A 22,409-nucleotide genomic window follows, 5' to 3' on the forward strand; every position below is an offset into this window, starting at 1 on the left:
CAGGAAGCTCCTGAGGATGTTTTACCAGTCGGTGGTTGCTGGAGTACTTTTCTATGCTGTGGTGTGCTGGGGGAGCAGCACAGCAAAGAGGGACTCATCCAGGCTGGAGAAACTGATCAGGAAGGCTAGCTCTGTGGTCGGCATGAAGCTGGACACTCTGGTGACAGTGGCAGAGAAAAGGACATTAAAGAAACTGATGGACATTATGAACAATGCTGGGCATCCTCTGCACACGGCCATTAACAACCAGAAGAGTCTGTTCAGTGACAGGTTGCTTCTCCCCAAGACAAGAACTAACAGACTTAAAAACTCCTTTGTCCCACACGCCATCAGACTGTTTAACTCCTCTCTGGAGGGGAGAGGGAGGGGAAACAGGAGGACAAAGGAGGGGGGAACAACTAAGCTGTAGTGCCTCTTCACCTCACTGTGCAATACCTTGTGCAATACTTTTTGTAAATAGTCAACAGTGCAATAGACTCAATACTTGAAATGTGCAATTCACTTGTATTTTTATTTTTATTCCTATTTATTCCCTTTGTATATTTTATTTATATTTGTCTCTGTATTTATATATATATATATATATATATATATATATATATATATATATATATATATATATATATATATATATATATATATATGTGTGTGTGTGTGTGTGTGTGTGTGTGTGTGTGTGTGTGTGTATATATAACAATTCTGTAACTTCGGTCGTTGCTGTGCTTTTTGGAAGTCGAATTTCCCAGAGGAACCCACCCGAGGGATTAATAAAGTTCTATCTTATCTTATCTTATCTTAACGGAGGAAATCCATCTTCATCTCTCACCCAATGCCATTAAGAGCTTATGTGTATATATTAGTCTCTAGCCATCATTAACCCAGCCGTAACTTTTCTTTGTCCATGCTGCAGTGGCTACAATGAAGAAAACAATACCATGTTCTAGCATGTAATAAAAATAGTTTTTATTTTATTTTGCAAAAACAAAATATACAAATGGTCACTTAAGCACAAACCACTTAATCTGTGTAAGATCCATAAAATGCACACAATAAATAAAAGAGAAAAATCACAAAAATACCACAAATGCAGAGATTTTCAAAATCAGAGAACAAATCAACAGTCCAGTCTAAATAAAGAGAGTGGAAGTATTTCAGGTATGGTAACAGTAGAAGATCATAAAACCACCAAAAAAAAGAACAAGAGATCAAAATCAGGCAGCTAGAGTTTCCTGCTGAGCAGGGGCACGAGCCCAGGCATGTTTCTGTAGCACGCAAAAACACAGCATTCACAAGCAAAACACACATAACAAAAACCCCAAAAACCAAAGACTTAAGGACTGAGCTTTAGGACCAGGAATCTAAATATTCACTCTCTCAAGCACTGAACACAGGTATCCAACTAAAACCAAGACTACAATTTAAAATGGAGATAAAGTCTTTTAAACCCCAAAATGGGCTAAACACATTTAATCTCTTACAAAGAGAACGCACAACACTTACAATGCTGAGTTTTTCTAAACATCACTCTAACCTTGTCCTTTCCCAGCTTATTATATTTTGAGTAGCTCTGTGAGCCCTGAAACACCTATAATCAATATATATTTCATATTTATAAGGCTTCTCATTTATTTGTCTCCTTCTTTGCATAGGGTCCTGAAGAACATACTAAATCAAAAACTGTCTCTACATCTCTCGTTGACTTGTTTAGGGACCTGCAGAGACACAGGGTACAGCAGACTATCCCATATGTGTTGCTATGACATCAACTTAGCTCTTTAACACATGAGAGGGCAAGCCAACGTAACAGTGAAGATAAATAAGAACACATACGCTGAATACACACAGGAACGAATTGTTTCAAAAGCTGTTCAAAAATCAAACGTTTGTAATTCACACACAAAACAGAACAAATAGAAACTTTGGTTTGGCAGCCTGTTCACTTCCATTCAGTGCATAGCCTCTCATACACAATGGTTAAAAAACAAAAAACACAGCTTTGTATTATACAGTGAGCAAATCCTGTCAGCAAGAATAGTTCCAATAAACCCAGAAGCTGAATTAAATCAAAAGTTTTCACTTTTAGGATTTCAGATACTCTGATTTGTCTTTTACAAACTGATGCTCTTGGTGTCATCGTGCACATTTCCAGATGAGAAATGACCCGTAGTCATTTTTCATAATGTCTTATTTGGAATAAGTGTGGCAAGCAGACACATATAAGTACTTGCCACTGCTTGTAGTGACACGTATAACTATTTGAAACTTTGCCAGTTACGGTCGTAGTCTGTAGTCAACTTTACAATAGACATTTCAACCCATAATACTGTCAGTAGATGCTAACTTGTTGGGGCTTTCCATGACATTAATAATCAAACTGCTGGCAGTGGCTTATAGTATGATTGGGACGGTCACTGTTCATTTGAAATCATCCAAAAAAACAAACAAACAAAAAACAGAATCAAACTCTCAGAATCCAAAACAAAAGAAAGGAAAATCCACTGTAAAACTGAAATGTGTCAGAAAACTAAAACAAAAGTACGATGATAACAAATGTGTTTGGAACATTTTAAAACTGTTTTTCAGTCTTTGAAAATAATAACATATTTGAAATTAAAAACGTGATCTTGTCCATTAAAAACAGCCTCATCCAGTCCCAGGAACCTCTGTGCTGCTTTTTACCTGCTGCTAACATCTCATGTGAACTCGGTTCGGCTGGAATTCAGAGCAGAAAATCACCTTTAAACCTCGCATCATCACTCCAACCATGAAAACAAACACCATGTCAGTCCAGCCCTTAATGTTGCTCTAGTGTCCTCCAGGTTACACGTTCTGCATTCTGCAGTCTGAAGTGGTCGTCTGTTTCCTCCCAGCAGCCAATCAAAAGCCACCTCCCAGCACCTCACTCCACAGTGCTGCTGCTGCTGGCCTTGACCCCGGCCCTGCTAATGTGCAGCCAGGGCAGCTTGGCGCAATTTTTAAAGAGCTGTTCGATGGCAATGTGACGCACGTGCAGCTCAGATGCCAGCGAGTCTTTCTCCTGCACGGCAACTGTCAACTCCTCAAAGACCTCTGTGAAGAGAGAGAGGAGGGGTGGATAGAGGGGATCAGCATTTTTATTCACAAGGCGCGCACACACACACACACACACACACACACACACACACACACACACACACACACACACACACACACACACACACACACACACACACACACACACACTGCAGATCATTAAGTCGCGGGCGGGCTTATGTAGTCTTTCAAATTATTAAACATGAGCAATTAACATCCCCATCTGCTGTGGGTACATTTGTGGAAGTGACTGCTCTTAAAGGGTGAACAAAAATGTGCAGGACACGCTCCCACTAGGACGTTGGGAGGACAATATCTCACATTAGCTCAGGTAATTTGCCTCTTGGCAGCAAGAAGAATGATAATTTTACTCATCCAAAAGAATCAAGAAAAAAAATAACATGACAGTTTAATAATGATTAAGCTGCTCATTTAAGCAGCTGTGTGATAGGTCACTCAGAGGTCACATGGTGCGCTGGACCTCTTGAGATAAGAAAGCTGAGATAAGCAGCAAACAATGGCTCTAACAGAGCCGGCAGTGGATTCAAGGAGATGATGTGTTGACCAGAAGCCTTTTAGTCTATTTCAGGCACTAATTTATTGAGTATTATGTTCTGAATCGGGGAGCTAAAAGTCAGACTGGGAATTAAAAAGACCCTTTCACTAGAGCAGCTTTTTTCCTGAGGGCACCAAAAATCTCATGTGGGGATTTATCAGAGAGGAGGATTTCACACTGAAGCAAAGGTTTTTAAAAATGCTTAAAATATAGATGACTATGACTGCTGAGCCTTCTGTGAAAGGAGCTGTTCAATCAGGATATCAGTAAAAACCACTTACTCTGAATCTGCAGGAGTAGCTGGGCATTTAGCTGATGGAGCTCATCCACACTCATTTCAGTCACTAAAAGAAAAGAGATCACTTTTAATGGTGTGTGAGCACAGTGGATGTCATTTAGAATAAGAATAGACTTTAAACATGCTGCAACACTTGTGCTACTTGTCGATGTCAGAAATTGTAAATAATACGCACTAAAACTTCATTTGCTCTGTTTAAATAACTGCAAAGGTCTGTGCCATCTCAAGTGTCAGAGGGTGATGCTGTTCTCCTGTGGAAATATCCACAGTTTAAACAGTCTACCTGTGAACTGCCTGTCATCTTTCACTTATAAGCAGAGAATTTGAAAACTGCTGGCCTCTAACAGGCTGAGTCACATCCTGCAGGATCTGTAGTTATAAACAGCTTTACTGGAGATGAGACGTGAAGCAGCCAAGGACACAGCCTATCTCGAGGTTAGAGGAAAATTAACCTCTCTCTGGAGAGATCACAGCTAAGAGGAAGATGAAGGACAGTAAAAACGTTCTGCTGTTGTACACGCTGAGGTTTTTGAAGATAAAACTGAATAATGTGAGAGGCGAGAGCAGCTTTCCTTGTCTGCTGACAGATGTATTTTTCTTTTTTAAAAGAAGAAGAAGAAGAAAAGCATAAACGTTCCACTGCTTCAACTCCAATTTGATAAAACCAAAGTCTGCTAAAGTTTGTTTGTGAAAAGAAGAAATGTGCTTACACTCTTCTCTGCTGTGACCCTGGTGCGCGCGCTGCTGTCCTCCTGATGGCTTCCGGCTGTGAAGACCTCTCCTGCTGTCGTTGGACCAAACGTCAGAATGCGACTCCTGCAGCAGTCCTAGCTCCTCGGCTGTGTGGCGCTCCAGCATACCCATCGTGTAGTCAGCCGGCCCTGTTGATTTGCCCGTGTCCCAGCAGGGCGTGTAGCGGGGCACCTGGGCGTCTGACTGGGGGAGCAGCTTGCGGTCATTTTGCTGGCCGTAACACAGAAGCTTAGCCCCCCGTCTGTTCGGGCCACTGGAGGAGACAGAGTCTTTGTTCTGGGCGTACTGAATGATGCGGTTCAGTTTCTGGCTGAGGGCCAGCTTCATGCCCTCGTAGGCACTCCGGGAGACCTTGGATCGTGACAGCTTCTGGTTGGCGATGAGATGACATTTCTCAAAGCAGTCTCTGTGGCCTCGCAGGGACTTGGAGTGCAACAAGGTAGCAGAGGAGACACCTGCATTCACACGGACAAAGCAGGGAGTCAATAAGACGACGACAAACGCAATGACACAGTGCAAAACGACAGTCAGCTAAAGCTTCTATTGTAAGAAGAGCCGTTATTGAGTGAGCTCAGGTGAAGTGGAGACAAACCTGTTTTCCTAGCATGTGAAACAGCAGTGCTTGTTCTTGTAACCACCATAAAAACCTTTAGTGGGAAAAAGCTGCCCTTAAATAAACTTACAGTAGAGCTACAGAAAAAAGAAAAAAAGAAACATGAACTGTTAACTAGTCTGATATAATGTGTTGCAGCAGCCGTCCCACTTTCTATTGCTGTGAGCCAACCACCCCATGCATGTGTACTGAATCGTGTTTATTTCAAGGCTTCAGTCACATTATTTTGCAGATTTAGACTATTATAGATATAAAATAATTATAAAGATAAAGAGACTTTTTCCCCCTGAAGGCCAGTAAAACGCCACTGATCTGGGGCTGCTAGGCTGGACGCTAAATTATTAACATTAATAAGTTGCAGAGTGTCCGTTGTCTGCAGCAGGAAACGCTGCAGTGAAAACCTCAGTTCTGAGAATGTTAGCATGCCAGCTTTTCTTCATTGCAGCCACCGCATACTGCTTCAAAAGCTTACAGACACACAGACACACACACCAAATCTACCACATGCAGTAGAAACAATACTGTCAGAAAGCTCTTTCTGCCTCCTGCTAATGCAAGAAGACAGAGTAACTGCTATTTTAGCTTATGCCTTAAATCATGTTGCATGTATACCATATTCTGTTGGATTAATAACCTACTGAACTTGCCACAGCAAATAAAAGTAAGAAGTAAACTAGTATGAAAGCAAGCTAAAACTGACAGACTGACCTGCCACAATCTCTCAGTAAAAGCTGCTCAGTGCTCAGTGGATTAGCCAGTAGAGCTCGAGATGGGAGGGATAATAGCTTAACTCAGTCTCAATGCAAATATAAAGCATTTTTTTAAAGCCGGAGGATTCATGAGAGGAAATTGGTCTCTCTGTCCATATGAAGCAGCACTTCATTTACATTAATTCATGAGACTTACCTGTGCCTGCTTCTGTCAAACAATATTTTTATGACTTCACTACCCAGCAGTGACTACATTTTAGCTTCTTTAACCCATTTTAGCTTGAAAAACTGCACAATACAGCACTTGTTGAAAAAGAGACTAAAAAGATGCATTCCCTGGTGTAAAATAATTAATTCTGCATTCCTTGTGGTTACCTTTACACATAAAATGTAATGTTTCATGGATCCAAAAATTAAAAGAGGGTCACACTGTGCTCAGTTTTGCATGTAACAGGAAATTACTCCAAATAAGTAGAACACAACTGTAATAACCTCTGAGTGTGGCTTTATAAACAATGGGAGGCTGACGGTGAAAGAGAAAGCGTTAACACAGTGTGTGTGTGTGTGTGTGTGTGTGTGTGTGTGTGTGTGTGTGTGTGTGTGTGTTTGTGTGTGTTTTAGAGAGATGGAGAGGTGACCTTCTTCTTACAGCCTCTATTTCTCAGTAGACAGGCATATGTGCTGGAGTCTGAGGTGAGGAGATTAGTCACTGTTGTTCATCTCGATTTAGAAGCTCACACAGAGACATTTACCTCACAAGCGCCTCTCTGCACTTTACCAGCAGCCAGGTCACTGTTTTCACTACACGACACGACCACAGCAGACACACTCACTCATAAGCCTCATGTTTGGCGTTTGTAGTGCAGGGCTGCTCTAAAGTTACACACACACACACACACACACACACACACACACACACACACACACACACACACACACACACACACACACACACACACACACACAGATGCTGGTTCAACAAATTCCACTTAGTCTAAGTAAGAAGAGAACCCATACTGATGTTAATGACTGAAATGGAGAGAAAATATTAATGAAGTCAACACAGAGAGTTGAGTTATTTGTCATTGTAAAAACTGGCTTTGAGAACAACAACAACAACAACAACAACAACAACAACAACTAGCAAAACTAACATGAGAAAAGGAAACTTTATGTATAAAAGCAGAGACAGTAAGCAAAGTTGTGCAAAGACAGACATAAAGCATGCTGGCTGAAAATTTACCAAGAGAATTTTGGTTTTAGTGGTTTGAGGCTGCATGTTGTATGAATTGTAAAAGTCAGTTTTCTGCCTAGAGTTATATAAAATAGAAGCAGCTCACATGAAAAGGAAGACAAAAATATTTTTCTGCACAAATTTGTTTGTAGGCAGTGCTTTTGGTATCTTTTGAAAGCTTCTGTTTTGTAACCTTGTGGAATCACATCAAATAGTTCATCCCTAATTTGGGACAGACTGCATTAATAGACCTTAAATGCCTTAGCACATAGGAAGGTTTTAGACCATTACACAACTGTGTGGCACAAATCTATTCTTAGCTTCAGCGTAGTTCGGTTTTGACACCGAGTGCCTAAAAAGTCAGATGTTTGCAATGGATTAGTCTTATGAGGGAACCAAATATTATCAGAGTTTTGAGTCGTGCGAGTGCGTGAATAATTGTCTAACAAATAGTCAATGACTCTTCAGACACAGAACTTTGTGCCAGTCACACAGCCATGGATTTATCTGATCAGTCTTAGCCTTTGGATGTCCACAAAAACAGTGACTACCACTTGCCAGCAGAAAAATCATTGGCACACAACCAGGGCCGTGCACCACCAGCAAAAGACCTCACACCAGCTAAGCAGCTTAGCGCTACTGTCTTTCATGGCTGCACACACAGCCACAGGCACACACAGACTATTCACTGGAGGTGATTCAACATTGTTAGGCTGTGACATCCAGAGACATTAGTCACACTGATGACCAATGGACTTGTTTTGGTCTGCTCGTCTGGGAAGGGGTGAAGTTAAACTGTCGTAGACAAAAGCACAAACGCAAGCTGAAGTTTAATGAACAAATCCAGGCCTGTAATCAGTAATCCCTGCCTACAAATAATTATACAAAAGTAGAATCAGGCAATTCAGACCCACACCCGAATCAGAACTCAGGTAGCTTGTTTCATTAAAATCAAATAATCAGACTTCAGGCAGGTGGGAAAGAGTTTCCTTTAAGACAAGGATTACGTTTCAGTAGAACTCAAACACTTTACAACTAAATCACAAGGTTTTAGTCACAAGGAAAACAAGCATTCAGAAAAGTTGGGGAACAAGACAAAACCACAGAGATATTACTTCCTCTGTTTGACAGGCCAGCTTCTTTTAGCGGCAAACGTTTTGGCCAAACTGAACTCTGACCTGCACTTACAGATTTGTTCTTGTGGTTTCCATCAGGGAAAGAAAACTCAATGATATATGTTTGCAGAACATTATACGGATAGTATGTGATATATTAGTAATGTCTGTTTCATCAAACTTCTGAGCCGCCTGCCCACTCAATCCTTGACACACTTTAATAACGTGTTGGGAGTTGGCATGGAGACAGCGGCACACAGGTCACTGATGGTGAGGTGTCAATAAGAGCTGCATGCCACTGCTTAGGAGAACGTGTTGTCAGCAGCTGCACACGGCAACAACAACGAACTCAATGACTCGTGAACTCAGACTACATGTTAACCACTACAGATGTCCTGCAGTGCTTCCTACAGACTAGCTGCCATCACAGGTGCAGGAAACCCCATCTAACCGAAACAACAGCAACTGTTTCAGCCTGGAAGACACAGATACGATTACAGAAACCTACAAGCACTCATGCGCACAACTCTATTTCCACAAGTATGGCGGCCATTAAAAAAACCCAAAAAAAACCAACAACAAACAAACTTAGAATTTGATCAGAAAAACAAAACAGTAAGGAAGTTGCACATGATCCAAACATGTTTAAAAGACTTATTTATTTTGTGTGTTTTGTTGCCAACGTTGAAAAACAGACTACAGCACAATGTGACCTTGTTCATTACCGTTATTATTATTATTATTATTATTATTATTAATATAAATCAACTAAATATAGATCAGGAATGCTTCTGTTCAAGGCGTGTCTCTTTTACCCTGAGGCTTACAGTCACACTGTGCACACAGTACAGTGAGTGGCAGGGAGAGCAACATTTCTTATGCCTAAACTATGTTTATGCAGACACTGTTGTGAACTAACAATCATACATTCAAACACAAACTCCACGTTTAACAAGTACTCGGATTCCAGAAAATAAAGAACAAACTGTTCATGGAAAAGGATATTGATGCATGACAAATGCTGATTAATTTGTTTAACAACATAAGCATAATGGCTAACATATTTTTAGGCGAGAATGTAGCTGTGTAAACCTCAAATATCTGCTCAGTTTATCAAGACGCCACATATTTTCAAAAGCGCTCCGACATTTTCGGAGACGTCTGTTACCCACTAGCTCGATAGCTAGCCAGGGTTTAACGCTCACTAGAGCCGTGAGAACACCGGACTCCCGGCAAATCGGTTTCAAACCCACCGCCGTCTTTCGCTACTCAGGTTAAACATGATATATGAGTCACTTAGATAACTTAAAAATGTTATTGTTTGGCTTTTTTAGTATTTTATTTGTTCCTGAGTAAATCGGTTTGGCTGAGATTAAAGTTATAGTTTTTGCACAGCTGAATAAACGTCAAGCAGACAGCTGATTATCAGAAGTGTGAGATGCTCGAGAATTTACTCCGGTGTCCTGTTATATTTTAGATAGCAAGGAGTTTATTAAACTTCACCGAAACAATCTGCAAATTTCATTAAAATTTAATAAACTATCATCTTGTCTTTATTTTTAGTTAGCACATACCTTAAACACTTAAAGCTGTAAGCTAATGATAGTTATATAAGAGCAGATGCTGCTGGTGCAATAAGCTGTACGTTTTACGTCCAATGGATGATGATCTGATTAGTCGACTAATCGCAAAAATAATCGGTGACTAGTCGACTATCAAAATAATGGTTTGTGGCAGCCCTAATAATGGCCCATGTACACTATTTTCTATCATTTTTAAAGCACTGTCTGTTAACTGTGGCTGAAACGAGGATTATACCTTACATGCACACCACACAAGGTGGAGAAAGATCAGAGTTACTTATTCATACTACAGAAATGTGCTGGTTTAAACACCATGAGGCAATTTATGTCAGGCTAAAGGAGACTTAAGGCCACCTAATCCCTGCGTACAGACAGAGGCTGAAGCTCTCCAAACCTGTCGTGAGGACCAAAAAACTGTGGAGCAACGAGGCTGTGGAGGAGCTTCGCACGTGTTTGGAGTCTACAGACTGGGACACAATGAAGGCTGCTTCTAACAGCTTGGACGAGTTTACGGACACTGTCACCTCCTATATCCACTTCTGTGAGGACAGCATCGTGCCATCACGCACCAGGGTGAGTTATAACAATGACAAACCCTGGTTTACTCCTAAACTCAAAAAGCTGTGGCTGGAAAAGAGAAAGGCGTTCAGAAGCGGAGACAGGGACTGCTACAGAGAGGCCAAGTACAGGTTCACTAAAGAAGTGGACATTGCTAAACATCAGCACTCTGAGAAGATGCAGCAGCAGATCTCAGAGAATGACTCGGCCTCTGTGTGGAAAGGTTTTAGGAATATCACAAACTACAAGCCTAAAACCCCCCCCACTCCACTGATGACTTGCTCTTGGCCAACACCCTTAACGACTTCTACTGCCGTTTAGACGAGCCATCAGGCAGCCTTCACACCTCCAACGGCCCCAACAATAGAGACACTTTGGACACTAATTCCCCCACCTCTCCCCCCTCCATAGAGCCATCACCACCTTCAAACACTTCACCTACAACACCCCCCTCCTCACCCCACACAAAAGAGGATTTCACACCACCTCCTCCCACCACAACTCTTCATATTCATGAAGCAGATGTGAGGAAGCAGTTTAAGAGTCTGAATGCTCGGAAAGCTCCCGGCCCAGACGGCGTGTCTCCTGCCACCCTCAGACACTGTGCAAACGAGCTGGCCCCAGTGTTTTCTGGCATTTTCAACTCCTCACTGCAGGCATGTCATGTGCCTGCCTGCTTCAAGTCCTCTACCATAATCCCTGTCCCCAAGAAACCTAGGATCACTGGACTAAATGACTACAGACCCGTGGCTCTGACATCTGTGGTCATGAAGTCTTTTGAGCGCCTGGTTCTCTCCTATCTCAAGACCCTCACGGCCCCCCTCCTGGACCCCCTGCAGTTTGCATACAGAGCCAACAGGTCTGTAGATGACGCCATCAACATGGCCCTACACTTCATCCTGCAGCATCTGGACTCCCCAGGAACCTATGCCAGGATCCTGTTTGTGGACTTCAGCTCTGCCTTCAACACCATCCTTCCAGACCATCTCCGAGGCAAGCTTTCCCAGATGAATGTGCCTGATCCCATCTGCCGGTGGATCACTGACTTCCTGACGGACAGGAAACAGCACGTGAGGCTGGGAAAGAATGTCTCGGACTCCCGGACCATCAGCACCGGCTCCCCTCAGGGCTGTGTTCTTTCTCCCCTGCTCTTCTCCCTGTATACTAACTGCTGCACCTCCACCCACCAGTCTGTCAAGCTAATCAAGTTCGCAGATGACACCACCGTTATCGGACTCATCTCGGACGGGGATGAGTCTGCCTACAGGAGGGAGGTTGAACGTCTGGTGTCCTGGTGCAGCCACAACAACCTGGTGCTGAATGCCCAGAAGACAGTGGAGATTATTGTGGCCTTCAGGAAGCACACAGCTCCACTCCCCCCATCATCCTGACTGACACCCCCATCACCTCTGTGGACTCATTCCGCTTCCTGGGTACCACCATCACCCAGGACCTGAAGTGGGAGCCCACCATCACCTCCGTCATTAAGAAAGCCCAGCAGAGGATGTACTTCCTGAGGCAGCTGAAGAAATTCAACCTGCCAACACGGACGATGATGCAATTCTACACCGCAATCATCGAGTCCATCCTCACCTCCTCCATCACCGTGTGGTACGCTGGAGCCACTATCAGGGACAAACAGAGACTGCAGCGTGTTGTGCGCTCTGCTGAGAAGGTGATTGGCTGCAGACTCCCATCTCTGCAGGACCTGTACACCTCCAGGACACTGGGGCGTGCAGCTCGGATCTCAGCTGACCCTTCTCACCCTGGACACAGTCTGTTTGACCTGCTCCCCTCAGGCAGGAGGCTCCGGTCCATTCGCACCAGAACCTCTCGCCATAAGAACAGTTTCTTCCCCTCTGCTGTTGGACACATGAACAATAAACGTATGACTGTTCCCACCACTAACACATGACCCTACGCTGTGTTCACTGCATCATTCCATGTTTGGCACTGATCACCACCTGCACTCAGATAGATAGATATGTATATATCTATCTATCTACTTAGCACTTTTAATTCTTATTCTCATTTTTATTTTCATGTCTATTTAAGCTTAATTTATAACAGTATTTATAACAGTATGTTTGCACTGAAGCACCGCAGCAATTTCCTAATGTTGTAAACCCGATCAACATTTGGCAATAAAACCCTTTCTGATTCTGATTCTGATTTAAAAAGAGCCTGTTCATTCAAACCCATGTATTAGTACAAAACTAGTAGACCACGCCGTGGGTTCAGCAAATATCTGGACCCCAGCTGTGTTCAATCAAACAGCTACCACAGGCTGCAACATAATTGGGCCTCTCAATACACCCCAGGGTGAAGAGTTCACCCACAATAAATGAGCCGTTTATAGAAGCATGCTGCAGTCAGAATCAGCACCGTCTAATATATTCCAGCCTTTCGGTGTAGGAATTTGATCTTTATTCATTCCAAGCCCTAATAAAGTCTGGTATAATAATAACACCCGACTTGAATACACTCAGAATTATATAAGAAAAAATAAAGAAATGGTTCTGGGTTCCAGCTGAACGTGACGGTTCAGCAGACTGATCGTCTGACACGGAGCCACAGGAGTCCAATAACAAGAAACCGTCTGTGATGGGGGCTGGATAGAAAATATTCACCTATCCACCTTTTGTCAGTTCTCTCAGGTATTTACAGATCACAGCTTGCACAATATATTAATAGAAAGTGTGCGATACCATAACAGCCAAAGGTACTCTGCTCCTTTAATGTGGTCCTTTAGAGATCACATGTGATAATAATTAGTTGTGTAATTAAAATTAGAATAGACATCTGACGACCAAACCAACATTTATACCAGTATGCCACAACTGAAAGGGACCTCTGGCTCGAGCAGGGCGATATGGCCAAAAATATTTATCACAATATATATTTGAAAATTTGCGATAACATATAACTGACGATAATATATATTTTTCGGACCATAAGGTGCACAGGATTATAAGGCACATTAAGCAAAACAGTCAGATAAATCAAACTTTCCTCAACTCATTCTTCTTGCTTCCTCCACTTCTGTACCATTGATTCATTAATGTTGAATTCTCTGGCAGCTGCTCTATTCCCATGTTGTTGCAGTATATTAATGACTAACCTCGCATTGTGGATGGATTATCTCAGTTGTTCTCCTGACTGAAGTTTGGTCCGTTTACAGCATCCTGCCATGCGATTGCATTTGTCCCTAACCACCAGGAACCCTCACGTTAACTTTTTTCGAGGGGAAAAAGGTTGGCGTTCATCCTCCAGCTTCACTGTTTATGTTATGCTAACATAGCTGTGTAGCTAGCGATCACGTAGCACATCATTATATAGCAGCTAGCCCAACTTCAGTAACCCTACAAACGTCACTGCTGTTTAGTTTCCTGTCTTCATTTATGTTGGAAGTGATAGCAGAGCTGTACGTTTGAATGTTTTCAGAAATCTCTCAGAACATGCTATATCATGCTTAGGTAACTAGCGAAACTAGCGAGCTAACTTCCGCTAGCTTCCTGCTAACTTCTAACTCCGTTAAATGTAATAAATTCTGTTTTCATGGATGCCTGGATGTTAAACTTCATAGTTTCACCTGGTAAAGCAGCAATGCTGATCGTTTTATTAAAGATGAAAGAATTTAGACAGTTTTTAACTCTCAGTGATGCTCGTTTGACTTTGGGACCCTAAGAGAACGGAGTTTAGGGCCCAGATTACTCCCAGATTAACGAGCACCTTAGTCCAACAAATACGGCAATAACGATGGCCCGCTTGCATGTTGTACAAAAAAAAAAAAAAAAATTTAAAAAAAAAAGAAAAGTGCTTTGTTGTGTATCTGACGGACAAACACCAAACCAGTTCCACATCACTGAAGCTGCACCATTTTTACAAACCAATTCTGGTTCATCCGTTTCACTCAACAATCGGCCATGTGCGTATGAAAACAAAGGCACTGCGCATGTGCGTTTTACCCATATTTTATCGCGATATTTCATTTTCTTATCGTTGCCTAACATTGTACCGGTATTATCGTGAACACTATAATATGGCCCAGCCCTCCCTCTGGCTCTCTTAGTCATCTTATAATCTTTGGTATCACTGGCATTTCTGGGTTTGGTTATTGACAGGTTAGTCTGAGCGGTTATAAAGATGTCCTAATTATAAAACTTCCTCTGAAATATGCACAGTCTTTTAACATGAAACAGCTCTTCCACAGAACATAAGTAGTAATTGGCTGGCTCTGGGTGTGGGACTGCAGTCACCCCCTTGTTCTCTGCTGCAACGTGTTGACGCTCAGGGATAGAATACCGCTCAGATGGTATAGTAAGAAAAAGGAAAGGAAACACTGTAAATAAGACGTGTTAACCTAAGTACAGGTTGAGCAGTATATAAATACGTACAAAATTTTGTTTGATGCTTTCTCATAGAACAAGCAGATGCAGGCCAAAGTGATTTCCTCAGGAAACAGCTACTTGGAGATACAAAGACTGCACTTCCTGTCCATTCATTTGACTTTAAACTGTGAACAAAGTCTTAGCCACAAACAGGATTTACATTTATATCTGCACCCGCTGCTACCATTGGCGATTTTGGTGATAAACAACGCCGCACAAAAGTGCCTTTAAATAGGGAACACAATATACTGACGCCTGGAAATGACAAAGTTTCAACATTACTGACTTGTTGGTGCACACTATCCAACAACAGTCATGAATACTCTGCATGTCAGCAGCTGCCGGACATGTCTGAACAACACCACTTCATGCGTATCTGTAATCACATCTGTGGGAGGATGTGGACTGAAAAGAATACTTGAGTGTAACTCATAGTGGATTCTTTTGCTACTGCTTAGCTACAATGTGGCAGTGTCAAGTTGTGGTGAGTGTCACCACCACACTGTGCAGTGAAACATTATTTTTTTTAAATAAAAACATCTGCAGAAAAAAAGGGCAACTTGATTGATTTTACAAAAATGTTCAGCTGTGGTCAAAATGTTAAAAAAAAAAAATTAGAATATTGTGGAAAAATTTCAGCATTCTTCGGGTCACGTGTACCCTAATGGTCACTCAGCTTTGCAAAAGTGCAGTACCAAATCAGTCTTCTCCAAATGTGGTGCGTTTAAGTAAAAAATAAACCCTTCTCCTTAGATGCAATTGGACTGTGCATGTGGTGGCTCATCTTCACACAATCACCTGGTCTAAAAATATCATTTTTGACACAGAAAGACTTGATCTCTATCCATCTACATCTGAAACCAGCATTTGTCACCATTTAGTTTCAGCCAGCTACAAGTCTGCCTGCTGTGTGGCCTGTAGAAAACACTTATTTTTGTTCATAAAATAAAAATTTTTTTTAAAAAAAAGCTCTTTGGGGTGATGGCATTTTCTTGAACCACACCAATAAATTTACTTGATAATTCTGTTAATATTCTGTTCATGTAGAAAGTAATACATACAAAGTGGCCTCTATCTAACACAAAAAAGTAAATAAATAAACAAACAAAAACAAATAATTCTGACTCTGCTGTTTATTGAATATTCAGAGCCAACATGAATGAGCCAATGAATGATAGTGATAGCATGATGTGACCTGATGTGACCTGGGACACAAGGGCTCTGGGGTGTGTGTGTGTGTGTGTGTGTGTGTGTGTGTGTGTGTGTGTGTGTGTGTGTGTATAAAAGAGATAAACACCACTATGAAGGTGTATATAGACTCATGTTTATCAGAGTTAACAGATTTGCCGTTGAGTAAATTGTAGCCTTGCTTCTTCTCTTTTAACAAACAGTGGCGCAGGATGAATGGGAGCTATGGCTATTAAGTCTACATGAGCAGTCAGCGAGCACATGGCTAGGCTTTAGTTTCCAATCAGCCATGCCGAAAGTGGCCACATGAAGCTTGGCAGGCTTTTCTCTGACCAATGATATGCTTAGCTGCACCAGAAACACGTGCTTGTCTGCAAACTCTACCTTTTCTCCCAGCATATCCGACAGTTACATAACAGCCATTTCAATGCTACACGTGCTGATGTCAAAACTTGCACCCCAAAAAACTGAATCTGAGAGGGGTTTTTTCTGACACATCCAGTGCCAAAGGACACCTCAGATTTGGGGATAGACTTTTAGTACTTGGACTCAACATCCTGAAATAGAATATGCAAAGACAGCCTAAGTGAGCAAAACAATCCAGCCCATCTCAAAATGATATACCATCCTAGAAGCACTCGGGCAGTTCCCAGAATCCTCTATAGCTGTTTAACACATCATACACAATCACAATATATGTAGATAAAAAATATACACACACTTCAACAAGAGCCTTTGTGCATCTGTGAGACGAGTGCCAAATGAGAGGCATGTCCAATCCCTTTTGATTCCCTATTCTTCCTCAAATAGGCCACTCATTAATTAAGACATGAAAAAACTTCAAACACATGCTCTTGAGTTGGAGTGGCACATCAAACGGGAGAATCACGGCAGCCTGCCATACTTAGGGCTTCGGTCGTGCAGTCCCATTACCCTGCACATGTAGCTTATACATTGTTTCTAGAGAGGATAAAAGAAGCGACTGTGACAGGCAATCCTATAAGACATCAAACCGATGAAAAACTGAAAGGCTCTCAGACTTTATCGCAACAACTGGTGCAGGCATATTTGCCATGATGGGAAGTGATGACCGCAGAAGAATCTGGATGATTCTACATAATCCAAAACGTCTTAGAAACTAAGAGCAGCACTGATATATTCATGCCTGTTGATAAAAGCTCTGAAATTGCTGGACATTAAGACAAAGGCAAATTCAGAATCCCATCAGACAGACAGTGTGTGGCAATTAAGAAAAGGTCACACTTAAAAATGTTTTTTTGAAAAAAGCAGGCAGCTCTTTTCTTTTCCCCCCATAGCACTTTGTTGGTGAACACGCAAGCAGCCCACAGCCTTACCTTCAATGCTGAGTTCAAAGCAGACGTGGCAGAAAGACAAGGTCCCCGTTTCTGTCTCTAGCTTACAGACGCTGCAGATATTGTCATCATTCAGATCAATGTTAACAAACTGTTCCTCTTCATCCATAGTGTGCCTGTGTTCAAACAATCAGTGACAGATAACACGGTTAGCATGCACAACCTCTAAGTGTATTTCTTAGTAATTAGGTCACACTTTCATATAAACTTATTAAAAATGTACTTTTTGGTCGGGAGGAACGGTTTTTTTGGGGGTCTAAACTATTTTTGGTGCAGATACAGTAAAAGGGACAGTGTCCTTTTTAATACATCTTTAGTTGATGATAGAAAAATGATGACCCAAAATGATAAAATGGTCATGTGATCACTGAAGTGCTAGATTAAAAATGCCAGTCACTCTCTTAACACTGTGTGAACATGCTCCAACCCCTCCACACTGAACCAACAATACAAACATTAATGCCCCGGTCTTAAAACAACTGTTGTCTCAGTGGGAAATATGTCAGGACACTCTAGAAACACATATAACAATGAACACAAGCAAGTAATGTACACTACCCAATCCTTTCTTTGCAGTTGTTTAGACTGATGTTCAGTAACTTTACTCAAAATTACAAGTACTCCATTAGGTGACTGAAAACTTCCTCTTGGGAAAAAAAACAAAGAACAGAAGCAAAACAACAAACTTGCCAATTAGTAACCATCTTGAAACACCACCGGGCATTTTTTGCACAGTTATTTTGTAACATTATCTAAATTAACTTTAGTCTCATTGGTCACAGTTTGTTTGGTCTTGTTGGTACGCTCGTTTGTCAGCTGCTACCAGAGGAGGGACCTGGCTCTCTTAGATTAGTTCACTTGGTTTGATTGAAGAAAAAAAAAAAGAGCCCCAACAAACAATGCTGACAGAGCTCTGGCCACCAGACGTGTTTCACCCCTTCTTGTCTGTAGGTCTCAACGGGAAAACTCCAGGCAGAGAGCTTTCAGCTTTCAGCTCTGCAATGCCCCAAGACTAAGGCCTCCACACCTAGTAACATTTAGCCAGAGCATGGAAAGTCAAGGCCTTTGCCAAGACTGCGCAATCTTATGCTGAGCTTTCTCAGCTCCTTTTAAAGGAGAGGATTTCTGACTGCACTATAAGCTCTATTTAAAACCTCTGCTGGACAGAAGTAATAACAACAATGATTACGTTCTGGATCATGTAATCAGGACATCATGAATACAGTGACAGAGTGGAAGAAAACTTCTCCCACTGGCAGGTTTGATTTCATAAGAAATCCAACAAAACTCAAGACAAAAACAAAGGCTCTTTTTCATATTTCTTCTATTGTCTGAGTTGTAGCCACTAATTTCAGCTTCAGAATTCAAAGAATTTGTGGATTCTCTGTCTGAAGATATAACAAGCATAGCTCAACGAACATTACAATAAGTCTGTGAAAAAAGCTAATAATGATGTATGCATGTGGGGGGGGGGGGGGGGGGGGGGGGGTCTTTCGTACCTGTATTGGATCTGCATTGTTGTACCTACTCTGTGCGCTACATTACAATGAATCCAGTCTGTCTGTGAAGGTTCTCAGTCATCCAGGTCATCGTGGTCAAAGGAGCTTGCAAAGAAAAGCGTCTGGACTTCTTTAAGTTGCTTGAAGACGTTTCACCTCTCATCCGAGAAGCTTCTTCAGTTCTAAGGTCAAATGGTGGAGAGTCCCAGATATAAACCTAGTGGGAGTTTCCCCCCACAGAGGGACAAAAGGACCCCCTGATGATCCTCTAATCGCCTGAGCCAAGGTGTGAAACTGGGTGTGGGTCCCAATCAGCCAGAGTTTCGGGTGTGTTCATTGTGAAACCTGGTCCCACCTTATCATGCGAATTCCTGAGGTCAGATGGCCCAGGATGTGAGTGGGCGTTAAGGCGTCTGGGAAGGGATCTCAAAACTGGATTATAGATGGCAGAGAGTTGGTGTCGTAAACCCCGCCTCTGTTCAAAGATGGTCGCTCACAGTGGACATAGAAAGAAAGAAGCCATCTATGTCCACTGTGAGCGACCATCTTTGAACAGAGGCGGGGGTTTACGACACAGGTTTCACAATGAACATACCCGAAACTCTGGCTGATTGGGTCCCACACCCAATTTCACACCTTGGCTCAGGCGATTAGAGGATCATCAGGGGGTCCTTTTGTCCCTCTGTGGGGGGTCACTCCCACTAGGTTTATATCTGGGACTTTCCACCATTTGACCCTAGAACTGAAGAAGCTTCTCGGATTAGAGGTGAAACGTTTTCAAGCAACTTAAAGAAGTCCAGACGCTTTTCTTTGCAAGCTCCTTTGACAATGAATCCAGTCCCCTTTTTTGCCATTTAAAATTGATTTATAGAGCTGTTAAAAGTCCTTTCACCAAAAACTGATCGCAGCTTCTACCTTCTGACAGGAATGTTGTTCGAGGACATTATTCAATAACCTATGTTGTTGTAGGTGATATACTCGGTTTAAATACTGGCAATTACTTTTTGGCACAACATCAGACAAAAAGAGTGAATGATTATTACTGTGCCTTTGGATCTCTGCACTGAATATTTTAGTTATTATGGGGTTTGTCTCCACACAGTAAATACATTTTACAACTGGACGAGATAGCGGGATTCACTCAACAACTGATCTGAGAACATGCAACAACATATATGATCATCCAGTAGAGCTGGAATCATTTAAAATGTTTTGTAAATAACCTAAAAGAAACCCTATTGTTTGTTCTATTTGTCTCCGTGTGTCGTAACACGACGTAAATATTAATCAAGGACAGAAAACAAGCTAAGCAACGTTAACAACACCAATCCCAGTAGACAACACACACAAAAACATCTAAAACTTTGAGTTTTATAATTAACATGTCATATAACCAAAAAATTATACGTACATCTACAAGCACTCCCAGTTCACTACGTTAAATTTCTAACGCTAACACAGGATTAAGACCATTAGCAGACCTTCAGCTGTGAATCAACAGAATAGCCAATGGTTTTCTACCTGAACTTTCCAGTCTGTTGGAAGCACAGTTAACCTTCACCAATGCCCATTTTTCTTTCCGTCGGTAGTTTAAACGGCCTGCAGAATGCTACCTCAAATGCTGGCAGCTCAAAGTAACCCGAGCGACCTTTTAAGTACCGTTTAACAAATTCCTGCTAACAAGAAGTTAAGCTAGCAGCACACTGGCATCCTCCGAGTACTTCAGTCTGGCTGATTCGTGACCGTTATTTGGCGTTGTTAAACACCGATGGACTCATTTTAACGACAACACCGCCACTATTTTAGGACTCCACTTTTGTGAAACTCACCTTGATCTTCAAGATCCGCTCCGGACAGCTAGTCCTAGTTTATGTGTACTCCACGGTTCTCCTATACCCGAGTAAAGCACCCAAACACAGGACGAGGCTGCGCGTCACGGCAAATCCAGAGAAGCTACAGGAACCTCTAAACCCCCCCTCCGCGGAACGAACCACTAGTTTATACGAGGGGTGAAATGAATAACTTAGAGTTCAAGGATTAAGTGTTCTGGCTCTAGTATTAACACAGACAAAAAAATACTGATACTCTATAATATTAAAAACATAACTAACGCCCATAAGTACAATAGTCTTATTACACAAATGGCGTATTGCAATAATATCATACATGCACCCCTATGATCAAAGTATATCTACGCCTTTCTTGCGTCATCAAAACAGTTCAGCGTTAGGTAGAAGACGTGATTTTTCTAGATAAACACAGGGATAACTATAAAAAGGGAACAGAAAAGCATTTTGTCTTCGTTTAACGGTTTGTCCGAGTCTATATACTTTTGTTTTAGGCGACTCTCGCGTTGTTTGCTAGTTTCTGTTTTTATTCTCCTTCACGTGAAGTCACACGCGGGAAATTCCAGCGTGAAGACCTAGTGGAACAGCCATTTATAGCACTGCGAGGGCAACTCTGGTCTCACTTCTCCCAAAATATATGACAGAAAATGGAAACGCTAAAGAAAACAGTCTTAGCTTTGACATGCAGAACGCTGGGTCTGTGCCTCTGTATTTGTACTTTGTTTTAAAAACAGTTAATAGGCACAGTAATGTCAGCCGATAAACCTTACTGTACACCCCAATGCCTTTGATGGAAACTGTTCATGTCAGTCTAACACTGATCATCTATAATTATGCCAAAACAAACCCATTTCAGTAGGAGATAAACTCCTAGCCAAAGTTAAAGCATAGGACCTTGTAATGTCATTTATCCAATGAGAACATAATGAGTTTCTGCTTCCAGGTCTACATGAAAGCATTTAATAGTGTTTTGAGCTTTGATTTACCTGCTCCACAAAAATAACTTTTCTTTTCTCTGAAGCAGAAATGAAAGGACAGTGTGATTAGACCCTGAATATATTTATGTATCATCACTGATGCTTTCGGTTCGTTTTTTCAGTTACTGTTAATTGAAAGGCTGTGATCCCCTTTTCAGCCCTTCTGTATGTTCTCAAGGAACTGTGACTGTATCACTATAAAAACTGCTATAATGGCAAGCTGCTGTAGGCTTCACATGTCACTGGTATTACGTTTTCACTCATCCTGTTCACTTTGTTTCGTGACATTTTGATAATAACATGAAATAAGGCTGCTCTTTTAACAGAAATATCTAATCAACCAGTCTCATTGCAGTGCTTTTGGGCATGTTGGTGTGGTCAAGACTAGCTGTCTAAGTTCAAATCAGGCTTTAGAATGGGCAAGAAAGGTGGTTAATGAGACTTTGAATGTGGCATGGTTGTTTATGCATTTATGTGTTAGACTGGTGGGTGTGAGTATTTAAGGAACTACTGCTGGGATTTTCCCGCGCAGCAATCTCGTGGCTCACCAGGAATGGTCTGAAAAATAACCAGTAAGCAGCAGTTCTCTGAGCAGAAATACCTTGTCAGTAAAGTACAGTAACTAAAGAAACCACCCGTTTC

The 22,409-nt window shown here is 41.8% G+C and overlaps 1 protein-coding gene across 1 annotated transcript; it reads right to left on the reverse strand.

Annotated features, from left to right (window-relative positions):
- Nucleotides 1-938: 938 nt before the first annotated feature.
- Nucleotides 939-20,929, reverse strand: lg10h21orf91 (linkage group 10 C21orf91 homolog). The gene is made up of 5 exons (XM_086307772.1): nucleotides 20,773-20,929; nucleotides 17,427-17,560; nucleotides 4,637-5,134; nucleotides 3,910-3,972; nucleotides 939-3,069 (listed from the first exon to the last, which is right to left on the reverse strand). The coding sequence occupies exons 2-5, from the start codon at nucleotides 17,551-17,553 to the stop codon at nucleotides 2,900-2,902; spliced, it is 858 nt and encodes a 285-aa protein (XP_086163898.1). The 5' UTR covers nucleotides 17,554-17,560; nucleotides 20,773-20,929; the 3' UTR covers nucleotides 939-2,899.
- Between the last annotated feature and the right edge of the window lie 1,480 nt (nucleotides 20,930-22,409).

This window comes from Aulonocara sp. 'chitande type north' Nkhata Bay, linkage group LG10 (assembly GCF_057382095.1).
Source record: "Aulonocara sp. 'chitande type north' Nkhata Bay isolate Kocher_YH1m ecotype deep benthic linkage group LG10, A_spYH_male_GT1.1, whole genome shotgun sequence".
Lineage (NCBI taxonomy): Eukaryota > Metazoa > Chordata > Actinopteri > Cichliformes > Cichlidae > Aulonocara > Aulonocara sp. 'chitande type north' Nkhata Bay.